The sequence below is a fragment of the Melospiza georgiana genome, chromosome Z (assembly GCF_028018845.1).
Source record: "Melospiza georgiana isolate bMelGeo1 chromosome Z, bMelGeo1.pri, whole genome shotgun sequence".
Taxonomy (NCBI): domain Eukaryota; kingdom Metazoa; phylum Chordata; class Aves; order Passeriformes; family Passerellidae; genus Melospiza; species Melospiza georgiana.
In genome coordinates, this window is record NC_080465.1 from 27467044 (window position 1) to 27494443 (window position 27400).

Here is a 27400-nt window from a genome sequence, read left to right on the forward strand (position 1 = left end):
TTGCCAATTAATAAGTACCTTCCTACTGTACTCTTGAGTATTTTTGACCAACTTTTCTGCTAATGAGGAACATTCTAATGCAAATGTGTTAAAATTGAAAAGGCCTTACTTTTACTGGTTTGCCTAGTTTGATCTTCCCAATATAAAAATTCTTGGCAACTCTGCTAATGGCTTAATTAAATACAGTAAAACAACAGCACTGGAAGAAACTCTTCTAGCCACTGTGGATGTTCAACACCCCAGAACAACACAGTCGTATGTCTACAATTTCTCTAAGGATAGCTAACGTGTCTGTAAAGACTAAGCTGCACATTCATCAATGACTTATTCTGTGCTTGTGGTTTATCTTAAAAATCAGTCTAGGAAATGGCAAATGTTTATAACCAGATAATCAGAGCATTGTGTAGTAAGAATAAAAAATATGGAAGATGTACCTGAATTTATTCCAGATCTGTGTGTATTCCAAATGCAATTAAACAAGCTACAGAACCAACAAAAACCATTAAAAATAACCATTGCTGCAAATAAGAACTCCCAGTAAACTCTACTTCTATGTTGAAGACATTAAACATAGACAGTTTGACTTAACTATAGCAACTGCATATGCTCACCTCCCCAAGCGAGTCTGCAAACTCATGTATGTTCAAATTCCTGTAACTACAGGGTGTTCAGAACGTATTGTGGCAACTGGATGTTTGTTAACTGGATCCAGGACAAACTGAAGATTTTTCAAGGCTCAAATCAGAAAAACACGGCACAGAATTTGATTTCAAAACTCTAGTCTTAACATTTCTCCCACAGAAAAATCCACAGAGGGTGCTGTGCTGTTTAATTACCAGCTCTTTCAAAGCTGGCTAATGTAAAAGCCACCCCAAAAAAAACAAAGTAATTTATTAGACTTCCAACTGAGCATTCTCTTCCTCCCATCCTCAGTGTCTTTGATCATTCATGGTGGCCAGTAACAGAAAAACAAGTCTTTTAGAGCTTTTTAAGATGAAAAATGAGGACAAAGAAAAGTTAAAATGACATTTCCAAAAATATCTCTTTACCTTGGCACTACAGACAGCTACATTAGCAGGCAGCTGGGAAAACTGCTTCAACTCAAACACGTCGTGCACCGCCCATCGGCTCAAGTGATTTTCAGCCTTGCTGGATCCAACCACATTCTGATTTGAATGAATATATGCCACTTCTTGAACGCCATCTGATACACCATGAGAAAAATACAGGGATGTTATTCCAAAACACTGAAGATACACATCTGCACAGAAGGATACTGTAATTTAAAAAAAAATTACACTGAAGTTGTAAAATTTGTTACTATTTCACTCAGCACCAAGTTACTCAGTTATATGAAATTAACAACAATCATTAGACTTGTTTGTATTTATCCAGATAGTTTATTACTACTAGTTTTAGTGTGGTTATTTTCAGATGGACAAAGACATTCCAAAGCATCTATGACTTAAGAGCTGCAACATCAGTGGTTAAAATTAAGTTTAGGAATCAAGTCTTCCACATGGTGTTTAAAACTCCCAAACTACATTTTTTTCTGTGCACTTTATTTAATAGGCCTGTCAAGCCTTGTAAGATTTTACAAATATTTAGTTTGTGAATTTTTAATAAATCTTCAATCTCAGCATATTTCAAGAGATTGTAAGAGTTTAACCAAGAATTACAAAGCAGCCTATCACCCTGTAAGACAAAAAAGTAAGACTAATAAAGAGAAAGATACACTAAGATATTTCTGAAAAACAACTTAGCAGAGCATTTACTACATCTTATAACAAAAAAAATGTACAGCAACAAGAACTTAAAATCTGCTGACAATGGTAAATTAGACATATGTTATTACTTTAGCTGAAATAAAATTGAACAAATAATAGTTACCTAAATATTTGTCCATTGATTCCATTCTTTTTTCTTGATGCTCAAATACAGTTTTACTTGCGCAAGTGCTATGCACAGCATAATTGCCTGACTTCATTTGCGCAACAGACATGTCTTGAATAGGACACAGCATTTTAGACCCAAACTGAATTCTGCTACTCTGTTTACTCCTATAGCTTTTCTTTCTGGCATGAATTTTCTCAACTGGAAAATTATCTTCAGAGGATGAGAATTCATCTATATTCTGGGAATCACTTTCCCTTCCTTTTCTACAGGGTTTCTTTGCTTGTGGTAGAGATTTCTTCCACTTGGGAAAACTCAGAGTTCCTGGCTTTCTTGATTCAGAATTATGGGGAAGTTCAATATCATCAGACTCATCGCTTACGTCGCTCGTTCCTTTCAAATCTATGTCATTCTTGACATCTTCAAAAGACATGGTGAAGTTTGACTCAGTCCTGTGGAATCCAAATTGTCTACTGTTTCCCTTAAATACAAACCCAGCTTTTTCTTTTACTAACTCTTCACAATTTTCAGATGTTGACCTATGTATTTCAATTTCTTTAGTAAGCACTGGTTGCTGGCATACTTGAACTTGGGTAGGAAAGATGACATCATCATCTGCTTCAGAACTACTTTCAGTTTCCATGACTATGTCACATTGCTTTAAAATGCTTTGATTCTCATTTTTTATGTTGCCTTCCTCCTCAGAGCCTGATAAACCAAGCCACTCTGTACTATGCATACTTTCTTTATCACTTCCATTTGGAGACAGAACAGCTTTCCCATGCTCCAAAACAGGCACACTGGTTTGACATTTCTGAAAACCACCATGCTTGCTATTTGCATTTTTTCTTATAGTGTGAGCATCAGAACTTGAATGATTAGAGTCATAATTGTGATCCCCTTCTCTGGTAGTCTCAATTTCTCTCTGCAACAACTTAGAGAATCCACACTGGATTAAGGAAAGCTGTCCTTTTGTTACATTTTCATTGCATGGCTTCCTTCTGTCAGATTTTTTCACAGAACTCTCCAGAATATCATCATCACTCAGATCATCCCAAAAATCAGTTTCTTCTCTTTTTAAGTGTGCCTGAATGCTTTGGGGATCTCCATCTTCTTGACAGTCTGGTTGTTCATACTAAAAAAAAAAAAAAAACAAAACCAAAAAAACATCTGCAAAGTTTTATATTTAATAAAGTGTACTTAAAATTTATAGTACACTCAACATGCCTAATTTCAAAGCAGTGTAAAACAGTGGATTTTCATTGTTACTCAAGTAAAAAATACACAAAGTAGTATTATAAAATGCAAAGTAATTCATAATGAGAAATTATTGAAGTCTTATTTTTAGCAGAAAAACAGTGAAAATAACCAAAGTTTATGTACTTGAGACAATATATGCTGTACACTGCTAAAACAACTTATGCCTTCCCAATCCACATCCATATTTTTTAAGTTTATACTAATCTCATTGCTACTTTTTGTCTTTCAAGGGTGCTTTGGAAGGTGACTTCATCATTCAAGTTTTAATATTGTGTGTAATGACATTCATAATAAAAATAATTCTAAGGTAGTGGTTTACTTCCTTGTATATGAATGCTAGCATTCCACTCTAAAATTCATCAAGGTCAAACAAAATTATGCCCAGGCAATCTTAAAATGTTTTTAAGATAAAAGTCCAGAACACCGCTCCAGAACTGCATACTACTGAGGTAAGAATTATGACAGCCTGTAAATTGAAGTCAGAACCATAAATACCAAAATTCTGTACTCAAGAGACATTTTAAAATTAATATTTTAATCCTGATATAATTCGGCTCATCAAAAAGCATTTAATATAAGCTTAAAAAGTTGCTGTTTGTCAGCAAGCCATATGTGAGATCATGACCATCCAGTTATGTATTATGAATATGAGACTGAGATTAATGTAAGGGCACATTAAATACTGACATATACTCACAGAAATCTCCAACAGGCATAAGAGACAGTGGCTAATTTGTAATATAATTCAGTGCAATCTAATCTAATGATACCTTTACTCAAAGTATCTGAACATGGCACTCAGTCAAAACATTCCTACAAATGCAATGCTCCTATTAAAACTGGCCTTTGTTGAAAAAAAATTTAAAAAAAAAATCTTATTCCAGAAGGAAACCATTAGATAATTACATACATTTAAAAAAAAAAACAAAACAAAAAAAAGACAGTATTGAACAGACCACTGGTTTGGTGGGAATCACTCTGATTGTCTGACTACAATAACTAAATAGCCAAGGTGTTCAAGAGTTCCACAAAACCTGAAGCTTTCAATCATCTAAACCCCTAGTACTCCTTTCCACAATTCCCTAAACAAAATCTTCTTAACAACATAGTAAAAGTATCATCAGCCTAATGATACATTGCCCACATTTGCCACTGCAATATTGGGAACTGGAGGCCTGTCATGCTCTGGTCTACAGTCCACAAAGACATCTCACCTTTTCTGAGCTGCATGAATGATTCTCTTCCTTCAGCCAGGTCGTTGCTGTCATGACTCCTGCTTCTACCCGCCCTTCCCTCTAAGACAATCAAACAGTTAACATAAACAGATTCAGTTTTTATTACACACAAAGACAAGCACAGGAAAAAGAAGTTTCCTTTGTTTTCCAGAAGTGTAAGTACCAGAAGTAAAATCAGCATGGTCCAGACTAAATTCTTAGCAGAGGAAAAATAACAAAATAAAGGGAAGCATGGAAAGAAAAAGAAACATGGAATGAAGCTGCAGTAAATGTGAAGATGTAAGCTAGCTGCAGCAAACTTTTTTTAACAATTGTTGACATCTCAAAAAGTACTCTAAAGAGGTTAATGTGGTCATAAAAATATTTCTATGATACGAATTCTGGCTTAAAAGTTCAATATGAGTTTCTGATGAATAAGAGGTATCTGTGCACAAAGCTGCATGAAAGGATCAAAAAATAAGTTATGTAGTTTTTAATGCAAAAAATATATATAGTAGGAAATTTATAAAAATTATAAACCAGGTTTTACCATTCTTGGATTTAGAGAAATTTATCTGGTCCATATCAGAACAAGAAATTAGCATTTCTATTTCATTTAAGTCATTGTCCGGACAAGTATTGGTTAAGTATCATCATTCTGTTTTATAGTGTTTCCATTCAAAACAATGACCAAGAAGTCTCACAAGAAAGGAAAAATGTAAAACTAATATCCAAAAGTAAAAGGGACTTCATACCTCCAGTATGTCTTTGGTAAGACAGGACCCATGAGTCCTAAGTTTGAAAAGGTTATGAATACCAAAAAGCTCTCCTTGGTGTTCCTTTGATCCTTGCACTGCCTCAAAATACCGCCTAGCATTTTCAGTTCCAATCACTGCACAGTGAAGTTGCTAAAACAGAACAACACAAGAGATTTCAGAAGGGTTTGCTACAACAACACGTCAAAATTTCCAGGCACCCACATTATATACACAGCTTCAGTTGGAACAAGCAGAAATTCCTAAGCAAGGATATTTTAATTTCCCCGGCAGAGGTTGGTATAATAGATTGTGGTATAATATGAACCTGCTTGGCGTTACTGAATTAAAAAAAAAAAAAATAGAACATTTGAAGACTTTTACTGCATTGTTGCCTATTATCAGACACCTACTATACATGTTACTGGCACTCCTCTGTATCTTGACAGCTCAGCTTCCACTATACTAAATTATTAGCAATCTTTTCACCTTCCCTTGCACTGTATATTGACTTGCTAAGGGAAAGCAATCCAAGTATAGCTGACAAAAACCCAACCCCTCAGACTTATAATTACTCTTGTTTATTACTGCATATTCAACTTGAAAAATACAAGTCAATTTGAAAAAAAAGAAAAAGAAAAATATTTATACATCCTTTGAAGACTTATACATGCTTTTTGGAAATCCAAACAGACAATATCCAGGTCTTCTTTTTCTACGAGATCATCAACTTTTCTTCTATAGCATCAGCCAGACTTCTCCTTTCCTTTCTCCAGACTTTCATGAGAAAAAGCTGTGTGAATCAGATTGCTGCAGATACTTACTATAACTATCACAGTTGTACTTCATAAACCTTCAAATAAAAACAGTTCTCTATATAACCTGAATAATGTACATTGCATAATTAAACTGTGAATAGTTAAAGAAAAACACTTGAATAGAAATGTTATTCTGTTCCACTCTTTAACAGCTACTAAGCTTGGCTTAGCATGTTAAGGTACCATCACATACCATAAACACAAAGTAAACTACAGGCTAGATTAGCTTTCAGGCCCTGAAAAAAGATTAGCTTTCAATCCCCGAAACTGCTACGAAGAACTCCCAATTTAAACAGTTTGTGAGCGTTACCTGCTTATAAACTTGTCGCAAGTACATCATCTCTTCCACAGTTCCCAAGGATATCAATCTAAACACTTTAACAGCTCTGTGTTGGCCAATTCTATAAGCTCTGCAAGGACATGGCACATTAAAAACATTTGAAGAAATGAGAGCTCTTAGGGGCAGCAATAAACAGTAAACAAACTAAATATATAAAAGCATTCTAATAAAACAGTACTATTCAAAATCATGTATATGTTGATTGGGCTGTTTTCCTTACCTTTCCGAATTTTCCACAGTAATTGATTTCCTTTTCCTTTACCTTTAATATTTCATATTTCTCCCAGGCCTACCCAGTTTAAAAAGCCTTCTCCTCATTTTATATCACAAGAACTGTCTCCCACCTCTCCACAAAACACATTCACTCTGTTTACCTAGGGTTTGCTGGGGTTTTTTTTCCCCTTTGTGTCTCCACCTACTTTTGCTCAAAGTATTCTCCTATTTCCATTATACAGAATTAATTCATAGATTACTTGGAGCAGTCGGTTCTTTCTCAAATTCATAAATTACTTTACAAGATACAACACCATAAAAACAGCTAATGAACTGGCACTGTGTTCTATTCAAATGGTAAATACTGAGACGTCTAATAGACTATATTCCACAAAATTCACAGGAGGCTAAAACAATTCATAGTAGTAATGTGATCTTGCAAAGATTCTTTAAAGACAGTCCCCAATACGTTTCTGATATATTTCTCTAGAACAGGTGCACATAAACACATCCCAATAATCAGAAAGACACTTAAAACCAGATTACATAATTGCATGAGATAACAGAAATAAGTGTATTTCTGCTCATGAAAATATATGAATCTACTGAATTGCTAATATTCTTTTATAGGTTTTTAGTACTCTTTACTTCAGATACTAAAAGGTCTGCCTTGAACTCCTAGGGAAATACCAAGAGTCAACAAGCCTGGCTGCATCACTGTAAATACTCCAACACCATAATATCAGAGATAGATACAAGGGCTAAAAAGACACTAATCTCCACAATTGTGAAGTAGAAGGGAACATAAGGAGGCCGCGTCTTTTATGGTTTGGGAATTCAAAACACCATTTAAACTGGGGTCAACTGCAATGTATTCTTCAAGAAAAATGTCATCTACACACACATATATATTCTAGGGATCACAAAATAGTTATAATAACCACAAGGAGTTTTTTGTTGAGTTTTGTTTGGCCTACTGCTGCAAAAAAAAAAGAAGAAATAAAGGAAAATATATTGTAAAATTTAGGTTAAAATAATCACATCAGAGTTAAAAACTAATTTAGTAGGACTTTTCCTATTGTCTTGTAGATTAATCAGACAAAGTAAAAATTTCTTACTTGAGAAAAAAATTTAGTTGGACAATCATGTTACAGAATCAATGGAAGAGTGCAACATAGATCAAGTTCTGTATTTTGAGAGTGTACCTGTCAATCGCTTGAAGATCATTTGCTGGATTCCATGTAGGATCAAACAGTATAACAACATTGGCACCAACAAAATTAAGACCCAGTCCACCAGCCCTGAAAACATAAAAACGAAAAACCAAAACTCTATGATAGTAAGAAAAAAAGGTGCAACTAGATTATTCTGTATTAGGTCCATACTTGCCTACTCTTCCCCAACTTAAAAAAAAGAACACATGAAAGATACTGAAAAAAGTGCAGTATAGCTTTGTGTTACTGTTGTACTAACAACCGCCAAGTACTCAAATAACCACTGCCATTAATTTCCCATTAAGTCCTACACAGGGCAACACCCCCTAATATTATAATGAAATTCACAACTAGTTTAATGCCAGTTAATATTATGGAACCAGGAAAATTACAGGTGAAATTTTACTTCAGCTAATCCCAGTACATAGTTTTTGACAATAATGCTGCGCAACTTTCACTGAAGTGGTCACAATCTCAGGTAAGCCATACCTGTAAGCATTAACAACTAACACAAGTGTATTTGTACAATAAGTTATTCAGCTGTTAAAAACACAGTTGGCCACACTGCATATGAGCAACATTCATAACAGTCATTAAAGCGAAAAAAGTCACAGTGAGAAATTTATCTGCTCTGTGGCTTAGAAGTCACAGAGGTACCACCTGCATCATCTCAGAACACTCAACAGCTAAAGAGTGTTTTCAGGTAAAACTTGCAAGCTGAGAAGAAATTGAGCATACATCTAACCTGATGCAGCTAACTCCTGAACCCTGCAAAACTGCTCAGTTACTCAGAGTTTAGCACGTGCTTAGATGAATGATTTGATAGGAGCAAAAGTGAGGAAAATACCACTTCTCATCCAGTTGCAAAGCAATCAAACTGAATTTTTTTTTTTGACTGGCTCAACCAACTATCATACAAAAGACATAAGTTCCTACACAAGCACAAGCTAAATACTATCATTAAATAAACTATTAAAACAATTATTCACATTAGCATAGGCATCACTAATTCCAAGTGCGCTATTTTTCTAAAACAGGTACTGCAAAATTGAAAAAGTAAATCCCATTAACTTATCAAGCACCTAGTTTAACAGATTACTTTAAATTTTGCTTGTTTGAAGCAGATAAGAAATACAAGAGAGGTAAAGTTTTCTGGTGTAAGAGTGAATGGAGACAGAAACCAAAAACTTATGGAGCCCCACCACCTTCTGGTTTTCATGGAATCCATGTCAATGTAAACGCAACTGCAGCCTTTCCTTTCTAAGTATGGTGTAGCTTTGGGTTAGTTGTATCTGGAAAGGGAGGGGATATAGAAGCTTGCCAATATTGATGGATGTTTCCAGAGAACTCACATTCTCAAACTGTGAATTACTGAATAACAATATTTGGTTGGGTTTTTCTTTCAGAATACATGATGGTGTTTTTCAAATTTAGTGTGCTTCTTTTTAATGAAAAAACTCTTTTTTCATTAAAACTCTTTTTTCATTAATAAGACTTCAGCCTTTCCTGTTTCCAAACCAACCCTGCAGCTGGACTGAAACATAAGTGAAGATGTAAAACCAACTGTCCATAAAAATTAACAAAACAGGATATCTAGATTTATACTAATTTTACCTTTCAGTGTTTTTAAGTATGACCCAAAAATTCAGTTAGTCCAAAACAGAAAAGAATGGCTCTTATATCCTTCATAGACAGAACAAATGCAGAAGTTTGTGCATTACAAGTTATGTACTCCATTTTACCTCTCATTTTAACTAGCAGCTAGTCATTACTGCAATTTGGTCCATGCAAATTAGTATGATATGGCTTAAATAAAGAGTTTTACTAAAAAGAACAGTTTTCAGAAGATGATCTTACTTTAACTAACAGCAGTCCAGTAATGGACAGTAATAGATAATGCTGCAGGTAGAATGGAAGTGGATATGTAACCTTACATGATAAAAACTACCTACAAATTTCTCTAGACACTTCTTTTTACATAAAAAGAAAGCTGAGAAGCAGAAATGGATTTTCATTAACAGTTAATTCTGACAGAACCAATCTAGAGAACGACTAGCACCAAAAAATCCAGAAACAGTGACTTAAAGGCAGACATAGGCACTGCTTTTATTTATTCCAGAAAACTACGATGGAACAGAACTGTGCTGACTTTGGTACTGTACATATACAGTTTCCCTTCTTTTGGCTAAGCAGCACCACTGGAACTGAAAGCCTTGACATTCTCCTATCAAGTTACAGCAACTCCAGCAATTATTTTAATGTTTCTAAGCATGCCTAAAAATCCTCTTTTCTAAATAATCACATATTTTCCCAGCAACACCAGTGCATGACTGAAGTATTCTCACGAAGTATTACTTCACGAGACTTAGAAGTTCCAACAGGTATATACCTATTTTTCCCTAGTGCTCAATCTGAAATTCATGATCTAAAGGCTTGATGAAATGTACAAGTTCTGAAGAAAACAATTACACTTCCTCTCTACACCTATAAAATATATTTATCCATAAAGCTGTATTAGTCACAGCTGTCAATAAAAGCATTAGGAATAGCCATGTGACTATGCTTGGTACCAATAATAACTTCAAGATTTGAGGTCAAATCTACAGATGGACAAATGTTTATTTTTTATTCTTTATTATTTCATTTTCTTTTTTAAGATCCCATTTCTCAAAAAATTTCAGTGATCAATTAAAACCAGGATTTTCAAAGCTCTATGGGCTATATTATATATGATTTCAGGCAGAAACAGCATTTGAAAGAAAGGAATATAAAATACAAACACCACAAATATAATAGTGAAATCATCAGTGATGCACTGTAATTCTCTGATTGGTGTTTTATGTTTTGTAAGTTGCATATTAATTGCACCAGTGAACACAATGGCAGTCTCAACATTACTATGTAGAGAATTCATCTGTTGCAGAAAGCACTTACGCACCCAAAAGACCATGCAAGTATTTCCAGTGAAAATCAACATTTGGTTGTCTGAGCAATGAGACCTCCAGAACACACATGTATTGACTACACAGACCAGTCAGCCAGAAACTTTGCAAGAAAGTACAGAGAGAAGAGTATGAACCAATTCTGTCAATGTACTCTACAATGAAAAATATAGAATAATATAGAATATACTCTAAATTTACTCTATATTATTATTTTATATGTGCCTGAAATCTGAATAAGAGGAAAGATCAATCTCTTGTACAGCAGAAATAGGATAAATCACTTTCTAATTTCCAAAGCATTACAAATGTAAAGATGCTTCCATTACTGTGCATCAAGCAAGGAAAAATATCACTTCCTGTTATCTGTAATAAACTAGGCAAAAAATTACACCCTCTGTTTTGTTTATAACATACTAGCTATACTGACTGTAATTATGTTTTGTTCCTTCCAGTTGTCTCATAAGATAAGTAAAACTACAAACAGAATCAAGCCTTTTCTCCAGCACCTTCAGCAGGCAGAGTCTCTACACACAAGCTCTCAAAACAGAGAGGAGAAAGCCCATCTCGGTTTAGTTAACCTCCCTTCTTATTTTGATTTAAATTAATGAAAGAGAACTAACAGCTCCATGATTACAGTACCAACTGAAGCAAAAATTAGTCCTTCATGATGCTACAGCTTCTGAAATTTCCCTCTGTCTTCAGGGACAAGGGCTATGGACTCACAAAGGTCTTAGAGAAGCTCATGTCCGATTTCACAGTTGACAGAGATTACAAGCCAATGGACACGACCAGTATCACAAATCTCTTCAATGACCAGTATCACAAATCTCTTCACAACGCTATACATAAGCACCAGAGTATTTGAAGATTGCTCGGACATCCACTTGCAACAGCCTTTAAGATGATGTCTGCTCTAGTTATATTGAGGTATTTTGGATCCTCCTAACTCCAACATACCCACTTCCAGTAAAAACTACAGTGAACAGATACTCATATTTCATTAAGTTTCACTGAGTTTTCCCCTCTGGATAGGAGACAATAGGAGCAAAGCTTTTCTTTGCTCCTTTTCTGCCCTTCCCCAGTAAAAAATTTCATTCAAGATGAAGCAAGGAAGTAACCTGAATAAAACAAATAAATAGTCATTGTAGTAACAATAACTTTAGTTGAACAAAACAATCTATTTCAAAACAATTTGCTATTCATCATAAAATGATAAGCAAATCTGATAGGTACATTGCAAAAAGACAAAAGATCTTGCTGAAACATTTTAAATAGACATGCTAGCTAATTAACATGGTTAATAAATTGCAGTAATAGTGAATTTTTCAGCTCAATATGGCATTTCATGTTCATAACTCACTTGTTAGTTCTACTAGTGTAAAACAAGAAAATGAGTCTGTTTACAATAAAATTAAAAGCCTTTTGTAGATAATGACATAATAATAATTTTTTAATAATAGTGTATAAAACTGTTTCTTCAATCCTGCAACAACTTTAAACTAGGATCCGGAAGACCCACTTCCTTCTGATCTTAAAAATCCTCATGAAGCGGGAGGCAGGGAGGGAGGGGTCTAAATATTTTAAGAAGCTTCCGACCAAAGCAGCAAGTCTATACTTACTCTCATCTTCTCAGAAAGTAATCCCTCACAAGCTCAGCAAGAGAAATGCAGAGTAACTGATTTACTAACACTAGACAGACATATTGAAACAAGCTACAAGTTAAATTTTCTTACATTGTAGATACAAGACATAAGTTAATTTCCTGAAGGCTGTTGAACTCTCTCACAATTTTGATCCTATCTTCTGATTTTGTATTTCCATCAAGTCTTCGGTAATCTAGCCCAGATGCCATGCAGTACTGTTCTAGCACATCAAGCAACTGAGTGGAAAAATGAAAAAAAAAAAAAAAAGGAAAATAAAAAGTTAAGTACTTAATAGTATATTTTAAATTAAACATGATCACAGGAACCATGTTTACAAAATATATTTTTAGTACACCACCCATTGCTAATTACAGCAAATCTCTGACACTTTGGTATCAACATTCCTGATTCTCTTTAGCCATGATTCCACAGCACTCAAGGTGATTAATATTGGTGTGCTGTGGTCTGACTCCATCATCCCACTCTAGCTGCCTGTTTCATCCTGTCACTCAATCCAACCCAGTCAGCAGGCAGTCCATTTAAGCAGCTTCCTCCCATCTTAGCAAGCTGCAATTACTTTGAATACAGTAAATGAGCATTACAGAGGCACAGAGTGCACAGTCAGAGTTCAGGGGTATGGAGTGAAAGACACTGCAATAACCAGCAGTCAGACTGGTACTGGACACCATAACACATAACCTAAGAGATACATGAGTAATCTACCGCTGCATCTAAACATTAAACTTGCATTCTTTCTTAAAGGCAAAAAAAAAAAAAGGTATTTAAGACTCCTGAACTACCATTCAAATTACTATGCTTTAAAATACTTTTTAGTGCTATCATCACAAATATTTAAATAAAAGCCCCAATACAACAGAGTGAGCTATTTCAGGAAAGACATTACTCCCTAATAAGGAAACCAAGCAGCAAGTACCTTAAAAGTAAAATGTACATATAAGTCTCACTCTAATTAGAGAGTTTTAACTTCAAATCAACTAGTGCAGCAAGAATTTGAGTTTCATTGCTGATGATGAAAAGTCAGCAGAATGAGGAAACTTTCAGTGCTAACACAAAGGTTTTATGATATGGCAGTCATACTGAGCTATGACAGTGCTGTAACTCAAGACATACCAGCTGAACTTAGCTATCTGCACCTGAAGTAATACAACTATTTCAAAAAGGTCTAGGGACAGCAGAAGAGCTACACCTGTTTTGCTGTCACCATTTTTATCATGAGGTAACATAAGGTTTCAATATGCTTGTGGAGTATGCCACACTGTCCTCGTAATTACTCCTAACAGTAGAAGCAATAAGGAAATGTGGTTGACAAGTTGTCAACTTTCAGATTCACCCTTCAGAACTTACTGCTGCAGTTAATTGATAAAAATCACATGGAGCTCACCTTTGTGGAAAAGGAGAAAAGAAGAACTTTATCCTTATTTTTTCGGAAGTGATTTAAAAGCTGCTGAAGGACCTGTAAATGAAGCACAGCAGAAAAATGAAGACATTTTTATCTAAAATCTAAATTTTTATCAGGTCACCTTACACACACTTAACTCATGTTTTCAACCTCCAAACAGACTACACTGAACTTAATTATTTGCAAAGCCAGCAGAGCCATAACAAAAATCATTACTAACATAATAAATGTTACCTCCGTAACAAAGGTAACGGAGATGCTGGAAATTTGCATTTTTCAATGATGTATATGGAAATCCTACTGTGACAAGGTCATCAGACCACTAAGAGGTAGATTCAGAAGCTACTTGTGTCAGTGCATAGACTGCAACAAAAGGTTACTTATGTCACACACTAGCTCAGATTCAGAGTTTTTTCATTTAAAAAATGCACACATTTATCCTGAAAACTCCAAGGTCTGCTTAAACTTTCTGTCCTACATCTGAGTTCAGAGCTTCTTGGAACCTGTCTTCTTAAAATAATCAGTGAGATGTATGCCCCTCTCCGCTCCCACTCTCATCTGTTGCTCTGTTTACAGTAGGATCCAGCTTCCCAGACTCTGTGCGGACCTTGAAATGCCAATAATCCGCCCACACACAACGTTCTTCTGGTGGGGAAGCAAATAATCCAGAGCCTTGTGTATAATAGTGATATTGTTATTTTCAAAAGAACTATGTCCACATCTGACAATGGCAGATCCAGAGCACTGTGCTGAAGCCATACACAATGGGAAAAGAGGAATTTTCTGCACCGTGACTGTAGCTTTTTTCCACTGGACAATAAATATTTTTGAAATTGTATTTATTCAGTGATAAATAGATAAACTGTTAATCAAGAATTATTTCACTACAAGCCTAAGAAATCTTTGACAATCAAATGAAGATTAATGTTTTTATTAATGTTACAATTTTGGACAATATCTACAATATAAAATGGTAATAATATGTCACTCCTGAGCTCCTTACTAAACGTTAGCCATCTTGTTACAACTGAAAACAGGGTACAAATGACAGATTTTTTGGCCTCATTTCATTGTACATGAACATATAAACCAGGATTTATTTTACTAGGAAAAAAAATACTCAACAGGCCATTTAGCAGAGCTATACTATACAAATTTGCATTTTATTTGGCCACATTAAGAAAAGAAACAGAAGTGACATTCTTTTAAACTAGAAGGAATTGGCTTCTATGTTATTGTTGTTATTATTAAAGTACAGGTCAAATAGTGAATTTCCTATAGGAGAATACAAAAATAAATCCACACAATTCACTTAAATGAAATGGATCAATTTCATCCCATTGGGAATTTAGGTATTCTGGAGTAAGAAACAACTCCAACAGCGAAAAGTAATGAATGGTTTTGCACCAAAGAGAAGTAAATTCTACACTTGCTCACCAGAATATTATCCTGTATGTTTTTAGCGCAAAACAGAAACACTCGATCATACTCAAGCAGAAGTCACATGTTCTTTGTAAGAGTCCCCATGGATTTAAACATACATCTCCCCATTGCTACACATTGTGAGTCATCTGTATGTGATGAAATTTTACCTCCTGCTTTTGAGAACTTTTTTCAATAGAGATGTTCAAGCTAGCCTACAGTATTTTTTAAACCTTCAAAGCCAGCCCTGTCTGGATCAGAGTTATGTTTAATGGTAGAGATTACCATTTCTTGCAAAGTACTCCAATAGACTTCCATTTTCTTACTGAATGATAATATTCCAAGCAAAAATAATTAAATCAATACAACAGGTATTCCTAAGATATTTGTATTAAGAACAGTATTCTGAAATGCCACAAATAACTCTCTGTGGAAATGTATGCAGTTAAAAAATAAATCTTTAAAAAAAATATTTCAACTGCCCAGACTTTAATAACCCTTTACACCTAGAAAGCTCATAGCATCTCTCTGACACAATTTTAACAAAACTGTAGAAATAATCAGACAAGGTAATCTGAATGAGAATTACTGCAGGATTGTAAATCTATCCTCACTCATCTTCTTCCAACCAGTCCCCAATACTTCCATGTAGACAATCTGAAATCATTGCATTTCAAAAGCAATGAACCACTAGCCCTTAAACTTTGCAGGTCCCCACTATTTTACAACATCATGATAGAAAAACAGTGGTTTCCAAACAAAGCAGAACACTCCTTTCACTCAGTTCTCATATACTCAACTACTTCTATTTTAAAATCTAAGCATGAAATTTACCATGTAATAAAATATGTCAGCAAAGCTTGCAAACTGTACAATCTGCAGTACAAGTGAAAAGGAGGGGATAATTTTACAAAAAAAGCTGAAGCTTTTAATCACTGCATATTACCCACCTCCCACTGTAACAAAGATACATTAGTGTCCTTGTTATACCGGATTAGGTACACCATCAATGACTATACGAGTTGTACATTTGGACTGTAGAAATTGTTTTTTCCAGGCTCTTGGTGTAATTCCAAATTCAGAACAGAAAACCTGGGGTGGCATGTTAATGTTACAGTTTGCAAAACACAGAGAGATGACTCAGAACAACAGGTAGGACACAAACACTACATACAGGCCATTCTTTACCCATTGCATACAAGCAGATCTAGTTTTACTGGTGGAAGTAATTCATATCCCATAACAGAATGTCTTCCAATGTGTTTTATCTCTGTTTGGCTGGAGAACAAATAGGCTGAGTAATGGAACCTTTCCAACTCTGCAAAACAGTTACAGCTGCTTAGCTAATAAACTTCATTAAAAAAAAAAAATCACAGCCTTTCCCCCTTCCCTGAATAAATTTTTTAAAAATGCCACAAACAATTCCTTTGCAACTACGCTTATCTAAAAAGAATAATCACCTGTACCAAAACTTCTCTGCAGTCTGTAGTGAATTTTAAGTTAAAAGATAAAGTAATGCTTATTCAGTCTACATTACCAGAGGAAAGTTACAAAAGAATGTCACTTAGTTTGTAGGATTCATTTATGAAACTAATTATGAATTTATTTATTTAGGAAATGCAAACTACTACAGTGCAACAAGGTTACTAATAACATTTTACTATAATTTGTCTTAGTTATTTCCAAATAAACATGTTAAAAATTCATAAAGCCATTTCCAAGCTTTAATACTAGTTGACTCCTCTGTGATTATTTTCTTATGTTACAACAACTTTCTACATTACATACTTCCTGAATGATTTTGCTTTCACAGTCTAAAATGCAAAATCATCACAAACAGCTTCCATTCTATAATTTAGGAAAAAAAAAAGAAGCAAGTCACCACACCAAAAAGGTATGAACCAGTTTTTGGCACCATGAAGTCAGAATTAATGGACCCAAAAGCCAGCTTATTTTCAATAATAGCTATATAACCCATTATCTTCTTTCCAGGCACAAAGATTATCGAATCATACAACAGTTTGGGTTAAAGATTATTTTGTTTCAAACCATGCCACCATGGGTAGGGATGCCACCTACTAGATTCAAAGTTCCATCCTAACTGGCCTTGAACACTTCCAGGGACAGGGCATACACAGCTTCTACAGGCAATCTGCTCCAGTGCCTCGCTACTCTCACAGTGAAGACTTTCGTCCTATAATCCAATCTAAACTTACCCTCTTTCATTTTGAAGCTGTTATCCCTTTTCCTATCACTGTAAAACGTTCCCCTCCAGATTTCTTTAGATTTCCCTCATTAGTGAAAGGCAGCAATAAGATTCCTCAAGAGCCTTCTCCAGATTCAGCAACCTCAATTCCCTCAGCCTTTCCTCAGAGAAGAGGTGTTCCACCCATGTAATAATCTTCATGGCCCCTCTGGACTTGTTCCAAAATATATTTTTTGTGCTGAGAAAGCTGGATACAGTACACTGCATGAGTGGAGCAGAAGAGAGAAATCACCTCCCTTGCCCTGCTGGCCACACCTCCTTCGATGCATTCCAGGACACCTTTGGCTTTCTGGGCTGTACAGAATAATCCTTTAGCCATACCTGCACCACTTCAGGCAGCCACTGGACAAAATAAACTCTAGCCAGAATCAGGACTGTATCTTACCACAACATCATTTCAGGTAGTTGTACAGAGTAATGAGGAGGCCCAGGGGAGACCTTTTTTGCAGGCTAAACAAATCCCAGCTCTCTCAGCTGCTCATCATAAACCTGACACTCCAACCCTTCACCAGCTCCTTCGCCCTTCTCTGAACATGCTCCAGCAGCATCTCAGTGTCCTTCTTGCCAGAGGGGCCCAGAATTGGATACAGCACTCAAGGTGTGGCCTCACTAATGCCAAGCACATGGGAAGAATCACTTCCCTGATCCTGCTGGACACAAAATTTGATACAAGCCAAGATGCCACTGGTCTTCCTCGCTGTCTGGGCAAATTGCTGTCTCACATCCAGCCACTGCTGACCAGCACCTCCATGTCCTTTTTCACCTGGCAGCTTTCCGGCCACTCTGCCCCAGCCTGTATTACTGCAGGATGTTGATGTGGCCAAATGCAGGACCTGGCACTGGGTCTTGCTGAACCTTATATCATTGGTCTCAGCCCACTGATCCCTCTGCAGAACCTTCTTAACCTCCAGCAGACCAACAATCCCACCTATCTTAAGTTTACAAACCTACTGAGAATGCACTTGATCCCCTCATCCAGATCATCAGTAAAGATGTTGAACAGGACTGGCCTCAAAACTGAACCCTGGGAGACATCATGGTGACTGGATGTCAACTGGATGTGGCACCATCCAGCACCACTCTCTGGGCTCAGCTACCCAGCCAGTTTTTAATCTGGCAAAGGGAAGCCATGGCTGCCAGCTTTTCTAGGAGAACGCAATGGAAAAAAATTGAATATAATAAAAGAATAACAAAAATGTAAAATAGGAACGTGAATAATGTCATGGTAAAATAATCAGTAACAGAACTGCTTCATAAGTAATTCTTCAGCTCCTGAAGATGACAGATTTGGTTTTTAAAGCTATGTATTAATTCAACAGCTAAATTCACCTTCTCAAAATAATCAAGTGTATACAACAAAGTTAATACGCAGGCATTTCATACATATGTATTATTAACAATAAAGAACGTTGTTGCTTACATGGTAACAAATCAGTAAAGTGATAACAGCCATTCCGGCTACAGCAACATAATCTTTCCACTGCCACCAGTCCCAAGAAGAAAATGTTAATATTCAGGTTTACAGAGAGCCAAAATTCTGCATAGCTTCTAACCCTCCCAGTCACTCTCAGCTCCAGAGTACTACTAAAACTAGTATGGTTTTCTTTTTAATTAGTTATACTAGACATCTTTTTCATCTACATTAAGCAACATCATAATAATCTACACTATATGTCATCACACCATCTTTTGCTCCTCTCTGAAACCAGAGAAAGACAGTTTCTGACATGAGAGGTTTCACAGATTCATACTAGACACATTTATTTTGGTCATCTTCAGCACAACTACTATTATTTTCATTTAATGTCCAAAGGGTTCAAGAAATCCGTAAGCACTTAGTACATTTTCACCAGTTCCATGCTATTCCATGATTGTGTAGGTCCCACTCACATTTACCCTAAGTCATTCCTTACAGTCTGGAGGGTCCCAGCCTACTTGGCTGCTTTTGACACAGTTACTAATCACGCTTGTGGCCCTTCTCTGAACAGTCCTCTGAACCTTTTCGAAGTCTAACATCTCCTTTTTGAGAGGAGAGACTGGAACTTCACACAAAATTGAAGCCGTGCACAAATCATTAAGCCCACAATGATTTTGTTTTGCTTCCTCTTCTTTGCCAAGTATTTCTGACTGTCACCAGAATCCATGATTTCATGCAACAATAATCCTGTTGACTACAAGGGTCATTTCCATGCCCACCATCAAACACGTGAAGCTAAAGTCTCAGAAAATTTTAGCATCACAGATTATTCTTATCCAGTCTTTACCCAGATAAATACTGATCCATGACCAAAGATTCCTGCTGTTGTATGATGAACAATAAACAGAATAATTAAAACCCCCAAAACTATTAGGTGTATATTTTCTTATATCCATATAATACAGGCCAAATCTATTACTATTAATAAAATTTATTTTTCTTCTAAGGAGAGAGTTTACCTTCATTTTTCCACTATATTTTGGATCTGAAATAGTTTCAAAGGCTGCATCTTTGCTTAACTGCACAAAATCTGGAAAACTGGAAAATACCTGGCTGCAAACTCGTTTGATATGCGCTTCCTGGAAGAAAAGCAGAAAGATTGAACAGATGTTAAAAATCAGAGCTATGTTAAGCCATGCAAAGAGTTAAACAGGTTGAAACATGATCTGCCAAAGTATCTCAAGCAGACTGATGTAGTTTTTAATTTAGTTCACTACAAAACTGCTGGATAAAACATTTCCTGTGTGTTTTGCTTTGTTTCATTTAAAAAAAAAGAGAAGAGATTCCTAATCTGAAATCACAGATTGTATTCAGAATGTCTTCTCCTAGCCAGAGTTGTCAGTTTCAAAAGATCCTCTTGCCTTCACATTTGCACTACCCAAGGGTTCTGCACCAACATTTCTCTTGACTCTTTCAGGCAAGCCAGTATGGGAATTATACATTCTTCCACAACAAAAATTGTACAGGAAATGGACTTAAGGTGTTTTAAAGCCACATAAAGCTCCCTTGCTAAATTTAGCTCTGAACTTAAACACAATTTCACACTTTAAGTCCACTTTTACAGAGAGAAAGAAAAGATTACATCTCTCACCTAAGAATAACACACGTAAGGGCCTTCAATACTCAAGGTAAGTGCAGTATCCATGGTAAGAAAAACTACTAAGTATTAGTTTCTTAGTAGATGTTGGTAAAATTAATAATTATGCATGATGCAGAAGAGACTGTAAGTCACAAAATACTTGCATTTCATTATTTCAGAGGTTATTTAAAGATCAGATGTTATTACAACAAAAACTACATATGCAATACACAAAAAAGCCCACTAAAAACATCTGGCTATAGGCTGTGTGTAGTGTGCTGGACACTAAAAGTAACATTTATAAAAAAGCAAAACTGCTTTAATGGAACAAACTCACAAAATTAACTAGGACATTCCAATATCTCTTCCTTGATAGATTCTAAGAAAAAGTGGTAATGCCCCTAAATCCCTTTCCTCATTCCTGGATCTTAAGGCTCACAAACAAGCATTTCTGAAACTGCTGTTTGTGGGTCTAGTTGCTTGCCATAGTAACAAGATAAGCTGATACTGATCTTTCATTAAGCAATTTTTTCTAAAACATGTTTCTCATTATTTAAAGAAACTCAGCTCTTAACATAAAATACTAGAGAAAAAACCCATTCTAATTATCTATTATTTGTTTATTTGCATAAAGACATTTTTCTTATAGGCACTCCATAAATGTAACAAAAATTTATGTGTTTGTTACATTTATGAAACCCTATTAGAAATCATGAAAAATTACTCTCTCTCCTAACTTCTTTGATGTTTTATAACCCCTACTTTCAGATATGAATCAACTAAATGAACATGTTGTTTTGTATAACATCTTTATAAAGTATGCATTCTGTATGACTGAATGGAAAAGGAATCTTACAAAATATCTTAATTGCAGTTAGTTAAAGCTTATAAGGCAGCCAGCAGCAATTTTCATTCAAGAGTTTTCATCCCATTTATCTTCCAAAAGTCCATTTTTTAGATACTTCTGAAACTAACCTGCAGTTTGCTAGTGTTGTCTGTCTGCAGCAGTGCAGCATGGTTTGCAACCTTCTGTAGGATCATTAGGTAACTGAAGCGTAATGACTTAATCGTTTCACCATGTGCATTTACCTGCAAAAAAACCCAGTTTATGCAAACAAATACTACTGAAAATAAGTAATAATCTCAAATAAATGCTATTATTACCAGGTTTAATCCATTAACAATACTATAACTGATCCCCATGAGATGAATACTGTATTTCTGCTAAAAATGAACCAAGTTTTGTTTTTTCTTCAGCTTTGTCACCCTATTAATAGAAACATCTTAGTAATTTCTACAGACATCCCATGGAGATAACCAAGAATTCTTTAGTAAACAAGAAGATGGTAACTTTGTAACTAATTAAATCAAGCAAGACCAGTTTGAATGACTTCTTACCTTTCAACTGCTAACTTTATTTTTCTTTTCAGCAAAAGCTTTACAAGCATCGCAGCAAAATTCAAGCTTCAGATATTCTACAGTGCAACAGCAACTGTGCAACAGCATCAGCTATCTTCCTAGTTATGGCTGGCTGGCTTGATCAATATTTGTTTTCCTTTCCCTTCTCCAGTTACTAAATTTGACAGTTAACTTTGGAATAAAACAGTCCATAAGAGCACTCAACTATCTGCAGGCCTGCCTACTGCCCTTTTGTGAATCAAGTCCACCAGCATTCCTTTTTTCTACAAAACACCACTAGAAACAAAAGTCTGCAAAGAGGGCTAATATCCATGGAATATTAAAAAAAAACCAATGAGGGGATTGCTCATAAATAAAGATGCAGGAGACTGAAGAAGCTACATAATTTGGAAAAAACTCAAAACACTATACAAGAATCAGAGCAGGCCAGAGAGATAAAAGGGAGAAACAAGCATGTGACACATGCTTCTAAATGTTTAAAAGATGTGCTTAATCTGAGTCTACTGAGTGAGGTAAGCAAAACAAATACAAAGCTAGACTGATCAAGGTTTAAAGAAGTCCGGAGAAGATTACAGAAATCTCCAAAGCTGTTACTCATGGACGAAATTCAACTAGTGCTCTTCGCTGTTAGATTTCTCCCCTCATGAAGCAAGAGAAACTGAATGTTTAATGGCACAGAAAGGCATGACTGCAGTTAGAACACAACTAACTACCCAGGCAGCCTGCTGAGCTCATAGTGCCTCCCATTCGCAGGTCCTGCACAAACTGCCTGAGGCACCTGGAAGCAGCATGCCTGACACATACTGAACATCTCAATGCAGTGCTCTTGCCATTATCAACTAAATCACAGGTGCATCTTTTGATACAAAAGATCCAGAATTTACTGCATAGGGAACAATCACCTGCTCAGGGCGTGCAAAGCAGCTTTGCAGTAACCTTAAAGTGCTTAACTCTATCATGCTGGTGATGCAGCTCCCCATATTTCCAGCTGGGATGTCCCAAATAGATGAGCTACAACTAGGCAAATATTTCAATCAGCTCTTCATCAGCAGAGAGTCTCTTGAGAAATTCAGAAGACTATGCACTAAAATCCGAACAGTGTGAAGTTCTTACTTTGTAACAACAGTTCTTCCTCTTACGGCCACTGTTGCAGCTACAGGGCTCTCCTGCTCTTAACACCAAGGTTACATCATCTGTCTCTAGCACAGCTTGGTACACAGCCCTCTGGAATTCAGTGAGGGAACAAAACACCATCTGCCAAAGAGGAAACACAAGAAACACTATCATGTGCATCGTACAATGAAAGGCAAAAAACCACTGCATCATAAAAAACAAATCACAGATCACTGAAAATAAAGTAGAAATAAATTTTAGACTTGCTCAAATAGTTAAACAGGAAATTATTCTATCACCAAATGAAAAAAAAAGTGGATCTTTACACCAAAATAGCATGAAACTGTAGCAAAAATGTATGCACACTTATTTTATTCCACCCCAAAATTCTACAAAGAATATCAATACCATTCTACAAGAACCTGCTGTTATTTTGCTCAAAACCTTTAAACATGGCTTTTGTGAAGGAATAGGATGAGGAAGGAATAGTGAGAGAAGTAAATGCATAATGTTAATTAGAGATTTCTCTCTGTTTTGCAAGGTGTTTAATTTGCCCTTTCTTTCCCCTTTTTAGGCATTAGCTGTTGTAGGGCACTACCGAAAGCCACAAGCGGGACAAACAGAATAAACAATGAGAAGGCATGGATCTACAAAGTGCTATGGCGAAAACTGATCCCTCTTCTGAAAGACCATGGGTGGCATCTCCATGACATCTTTAGTCTTAAGCAGCAGGAGACAGAAATCCCAAGATCATTCCTTAACCTACGCTATCCACATAGCAGCAGCACCATGCTGAGCTACAATAATACAGCAGTAACTTGAACATATACTCACATTAACAAGATAATGAAAAGAATAAAACCTGCTAGATTCAGAAAGGAGACTGACTGATGTTTGTGTTAATCTTTCCTTCAGAAGACTGCCTAGATGACATTATTATAAACTAAGGATGAAGAAAAAACACCAAATTTTGAAAATAAAACCAGATGCAAACTTACATATTTGTCAACTCAGAAGAAAATATTTAGCAGAACTCTTATCTATATCAATAAAGTATTATCATTTCATGTAATATTAACAATTGCATCAGATGAACAGGATTACAGGCCTATCACAGAATCATTTTGTCTGAGATTTTTCTTTTATTTCAGGATTGAAAATGAAGGAGTTAAAAGCATACTGTTCCATACACAAAGTTTCAAGATGCAAATTCAGAAGTTCTGCACAGAATTTCAAGACATACATTTACATACATTGCTTTGGGCTTGCAGAGATAAGGACAAAAACATACATAAAACAGATGTGTAAATCACTAGACAGAAGACTGGCTGAGCATTTTCATGCTTGATTAACTCCATTTCAATGTGCAATCATAGTAATTATGTGAACAAAGCACACTACTTCAAGTGCACTTTTTCCAAGGCTATGAAGTCTTCCCAAGTTAAAAAGATGAAGAGAGAACCATAAACTACAGACATGATGCAAGAGAGAAAATACAACAAGAAAACTAAAGAAGAGATACATTCATTAGCATTGTATTCAAAATGTGCAGGCACTCTTACTCTGTCTTCCTTTTTCGGCAACTGATCACTGATAAGCGCTTTGGTACGTCTCAGAAACCAGCCAGACATTATTCTTGCTAGCTTCACCATGGCCTTACGACCTGTTGCTAGCTCTCTTTTAGTTGCAGTGTGCCTCTGGCCATGCTCCACTGGATCAGAAAATTTCTTCTTGAAATGCACTCTGCTACCTAAAAGTCCTGGTACAGCCCTATTAAAAAACAAAAGGGGATGGGGGATTGATTCACTGATTTAAAGCATACCATAAACTTTTTTTTCTGACTAACAGCAAGCTATCTTAAAGTAGCAGTCACTAGGGAAACAACTAAGAATTTTAAGTACAAATAGAAACAGATACTATTTTAAGACATGCCACTTTTCCTTTGTTTTCTGTGATTCTCAAATGCTAAGGCACACCCCTCAGGAAAAGGGTTCCAACTCAAGAAAAGAAAAAGTTTAGCAGAACAACAGAAATCACAATTATATAGAAGCTCTAAACTACAAGGCTGCTAGTGTCGAGGAGCCTAAACTGGAAGCTAAACAATCATGTTTTCAATATTTGCTGGTTTTATGAAATCAGAATATACAGATATTACAATTAACTGAATAAAATCTTGAGAAACCCAATGGTAGAAAGAATTTAGTAACTGTTGGCAGCATTACACATTGGAACAATTTACTAAGCTTAGAATATTCTTCCTGCTATTTCTGTTCTGTATATCCTTATATTTAAAATATATTTGCTTTGTTTCTCCTCTGCAAAGCATTCCCAGAAGATTTAAATTTGTATCTATGGTGAGTTGCACCTCTCCTTGACCATTAAAAGTTTTTCTGGACAAGACTGTTACTTTTCAAATATGTGTACTTGTACATTTTGGAAAAAAAAAGGCAAAATATTATTATTTTCATCCTCCAAGTAGGTCTCAGACTGACCTGCACATACTGGACAGAGCAAAGGCACTATGTTGGTCAAGGTTGTGTAATGATTAAAAGTGTCCTTATGGAAAAAAAAAAAAGGAAGAAACAAAAAAGGGTAATATGGGAGGCGGAGGAAGAATAATTCTAACTACTTCCCAAATTCCCCAAAGAAGCCAGCAGTGATGAACCCCAAATGTATGAAACAACTGTAAAATACGAGGAGCTAACCTCCCCAGTAAGTCATATTCTCAAAAAAAGCAGGTGTTTTGAGGTTGAGGGCTGTATTTTGTTTTTGTTTTTTCATAACACAGATGGGTCCATACCATCCAGTCCTGCCCCAGCCCCACTGCACAGTCAACACACAGAGATGTTTAAACATAAAAGAAAATATTTACCAGTCCATAACACACCAAAGTTCCTTCATATTGTTTTGAAGAATGGTTCCAGTAAGACCTATGCGAACACGGCATTTTAATGACTTCATGGTTTGAGTTATTTGAGCCTTTGGATTCTTGATTCTGTGTGCTTCATCCACTATCACAGCAGACCACTCTATACTGCAGATCAAAAAAAGATTTCATTAATTGACACTACTTGTCCCATCATCCCACATACATACATAAAGGGAAGCCAGCCACACAAACAGCTGTGATTATAACACATTATTACTTTTTGATTTCTCTGTTTTGCTACATAATATCACTCCATTTCCTTATATTGTTTGTTTAGTAAATTAAATTAACATAGTTGAACATAATGGCTAAACTACATCATCAAATAAATAACCTCCCGTTTCCTGTATCAAATGCTTTCCGTGAACAAAGAAGCTTTCAATCTGTGGACCAATAATCCAGCATATCTCACTAAAATTAACTCCAGTCATAATTAAGATTTATGAAAAATAAGTAAGTCTCTGTAGGTAAACTACCGAAATATACTTAACATAGGTATACTTCATTTTACCAACAAAAATTATCCAAGGCAAATACCAGTGAACTGAAAACATTTCAATCTGCATGGTTTCCTACATGTAAAGTATCACTCAAGAAAACATATACAATACCAATATAGCAGAGGAATTTTAATATTTTGGGATTGTGATGACAAGGAACTTAGCTATAAGCAGTAACCAAAAGATATTTTGCAGCCAATTCAAGAATAAAACTTAGGGGTAATATGACCTGTGTACTGAGATAATAATAAAGAAAGACTTCAAGTCCTTAGGAAGAGATTTAGTAACTTTATTAATTAAATTTATATATATGAATATTTCAGAACACAACCATATCCAGATTGATATGCTGCAAAAAGCTGAAGCAGACATGTTTAGAGATGTTTAGCAGAAAACATCTCCTGAGCAAGCTGCATTTAGTTCACTAATGCAGGCTGATCTTGTGGCATTTTCGCTAATCACTAAATACATTCATTCATGTTCAAATTCCTACATTCCCAAAATATGCTAAAAATTGGAGTTTCTGAAAAGCCTAATGGATGTTCATATCCTAGCTCCTTCCACTTAAATCTCTCATACTGATTTACATGCATAACTGAGCATATATATCCTTATTCCTGACAGCTAATTACTTAAGAGCAGCTTTTGAGGCCAATCCATCACTGTATTGAAGCAAGACACAAAGCTTCTCCGGGTGTCAAGATCACAGGCCCATCCAGTCACGTCCTGCGCAGAAACAGTTTGATAATCTGCATGTTGAAGAAATGTATTTGCAGTCACACACTAGATCTCCTCCACACATGCACCTATTTCCTGACCACAGTCCATTCCATGATCAAGCATGAAGAGTTCTTCAGAAAGAACACAAATCGTTGATAACAAAACAACTTTATTCTTCTATCTGAACTTCTCTATTCTCTGTACTTCAGACCTGAGCACAGAAATGAAGATCTGATTGTTTTGATGATGGATCTCCAGAC

The 27400-nt window shown here is 35.7% G+C and overlaps 1 protein-coding gene across 3 annotated transcripts in view; it reads right to left on the bottom strand.

The window, feature by feature from the left end:
- Positions 1-27400, bottom strand: part of ERCC6L2 (ERCC excision repair 6 like 2) — a 48403-nt gene that overhangs the window by 10755 nt on the left and 10248 nt on the right. For 2 of the 3 annotated variants that reach the window (XM_058044189.1, XM_058044190.1), the window contains exons 5-17: positions 25864-26025; positions 24554-24761; positions 22992-23132; positions 21435-21548; positions 19840-19959; positions 13698-13769; positions 12386-12531; positions 7699-7794; positions 6251-6350; positions 5123-5275; positions 4368-4448; positions 1891-3028; positions 1050-1204 (exon numbers count right to left, since the gene is read on the bottom strand). In XM_058044189.1, the coding sequence (XP_057900172.1) occupies positions 1050-1204; positions 1891-3028; positions 4368-4448; positions 5123-5275; positions 6251-6350; positions 7699-7794; positions 12386-12531; positions 13698-13769; positions 19840-19959; positions 21435-21548; positions 22992-23132; positions 24554-24761; positions 25864-26025 (2686 nt within the window). Of the gene's footprint in view, positions 1-1049; positions 1205-1890; positions 3029-4367; positions 4449-5116; positions 5276-6250; positions 6351-7698; positions 7795-12385; positions 12532-13697; positions 13770-19839; positions 19960-21434; positions 21549-22991; positions 23133-24553; positions 24762-25863; positions 26026-27400 lie in introns of those variants that run through there. The other variant, XM_058044191.1, reaches the window with a different exon arrangement.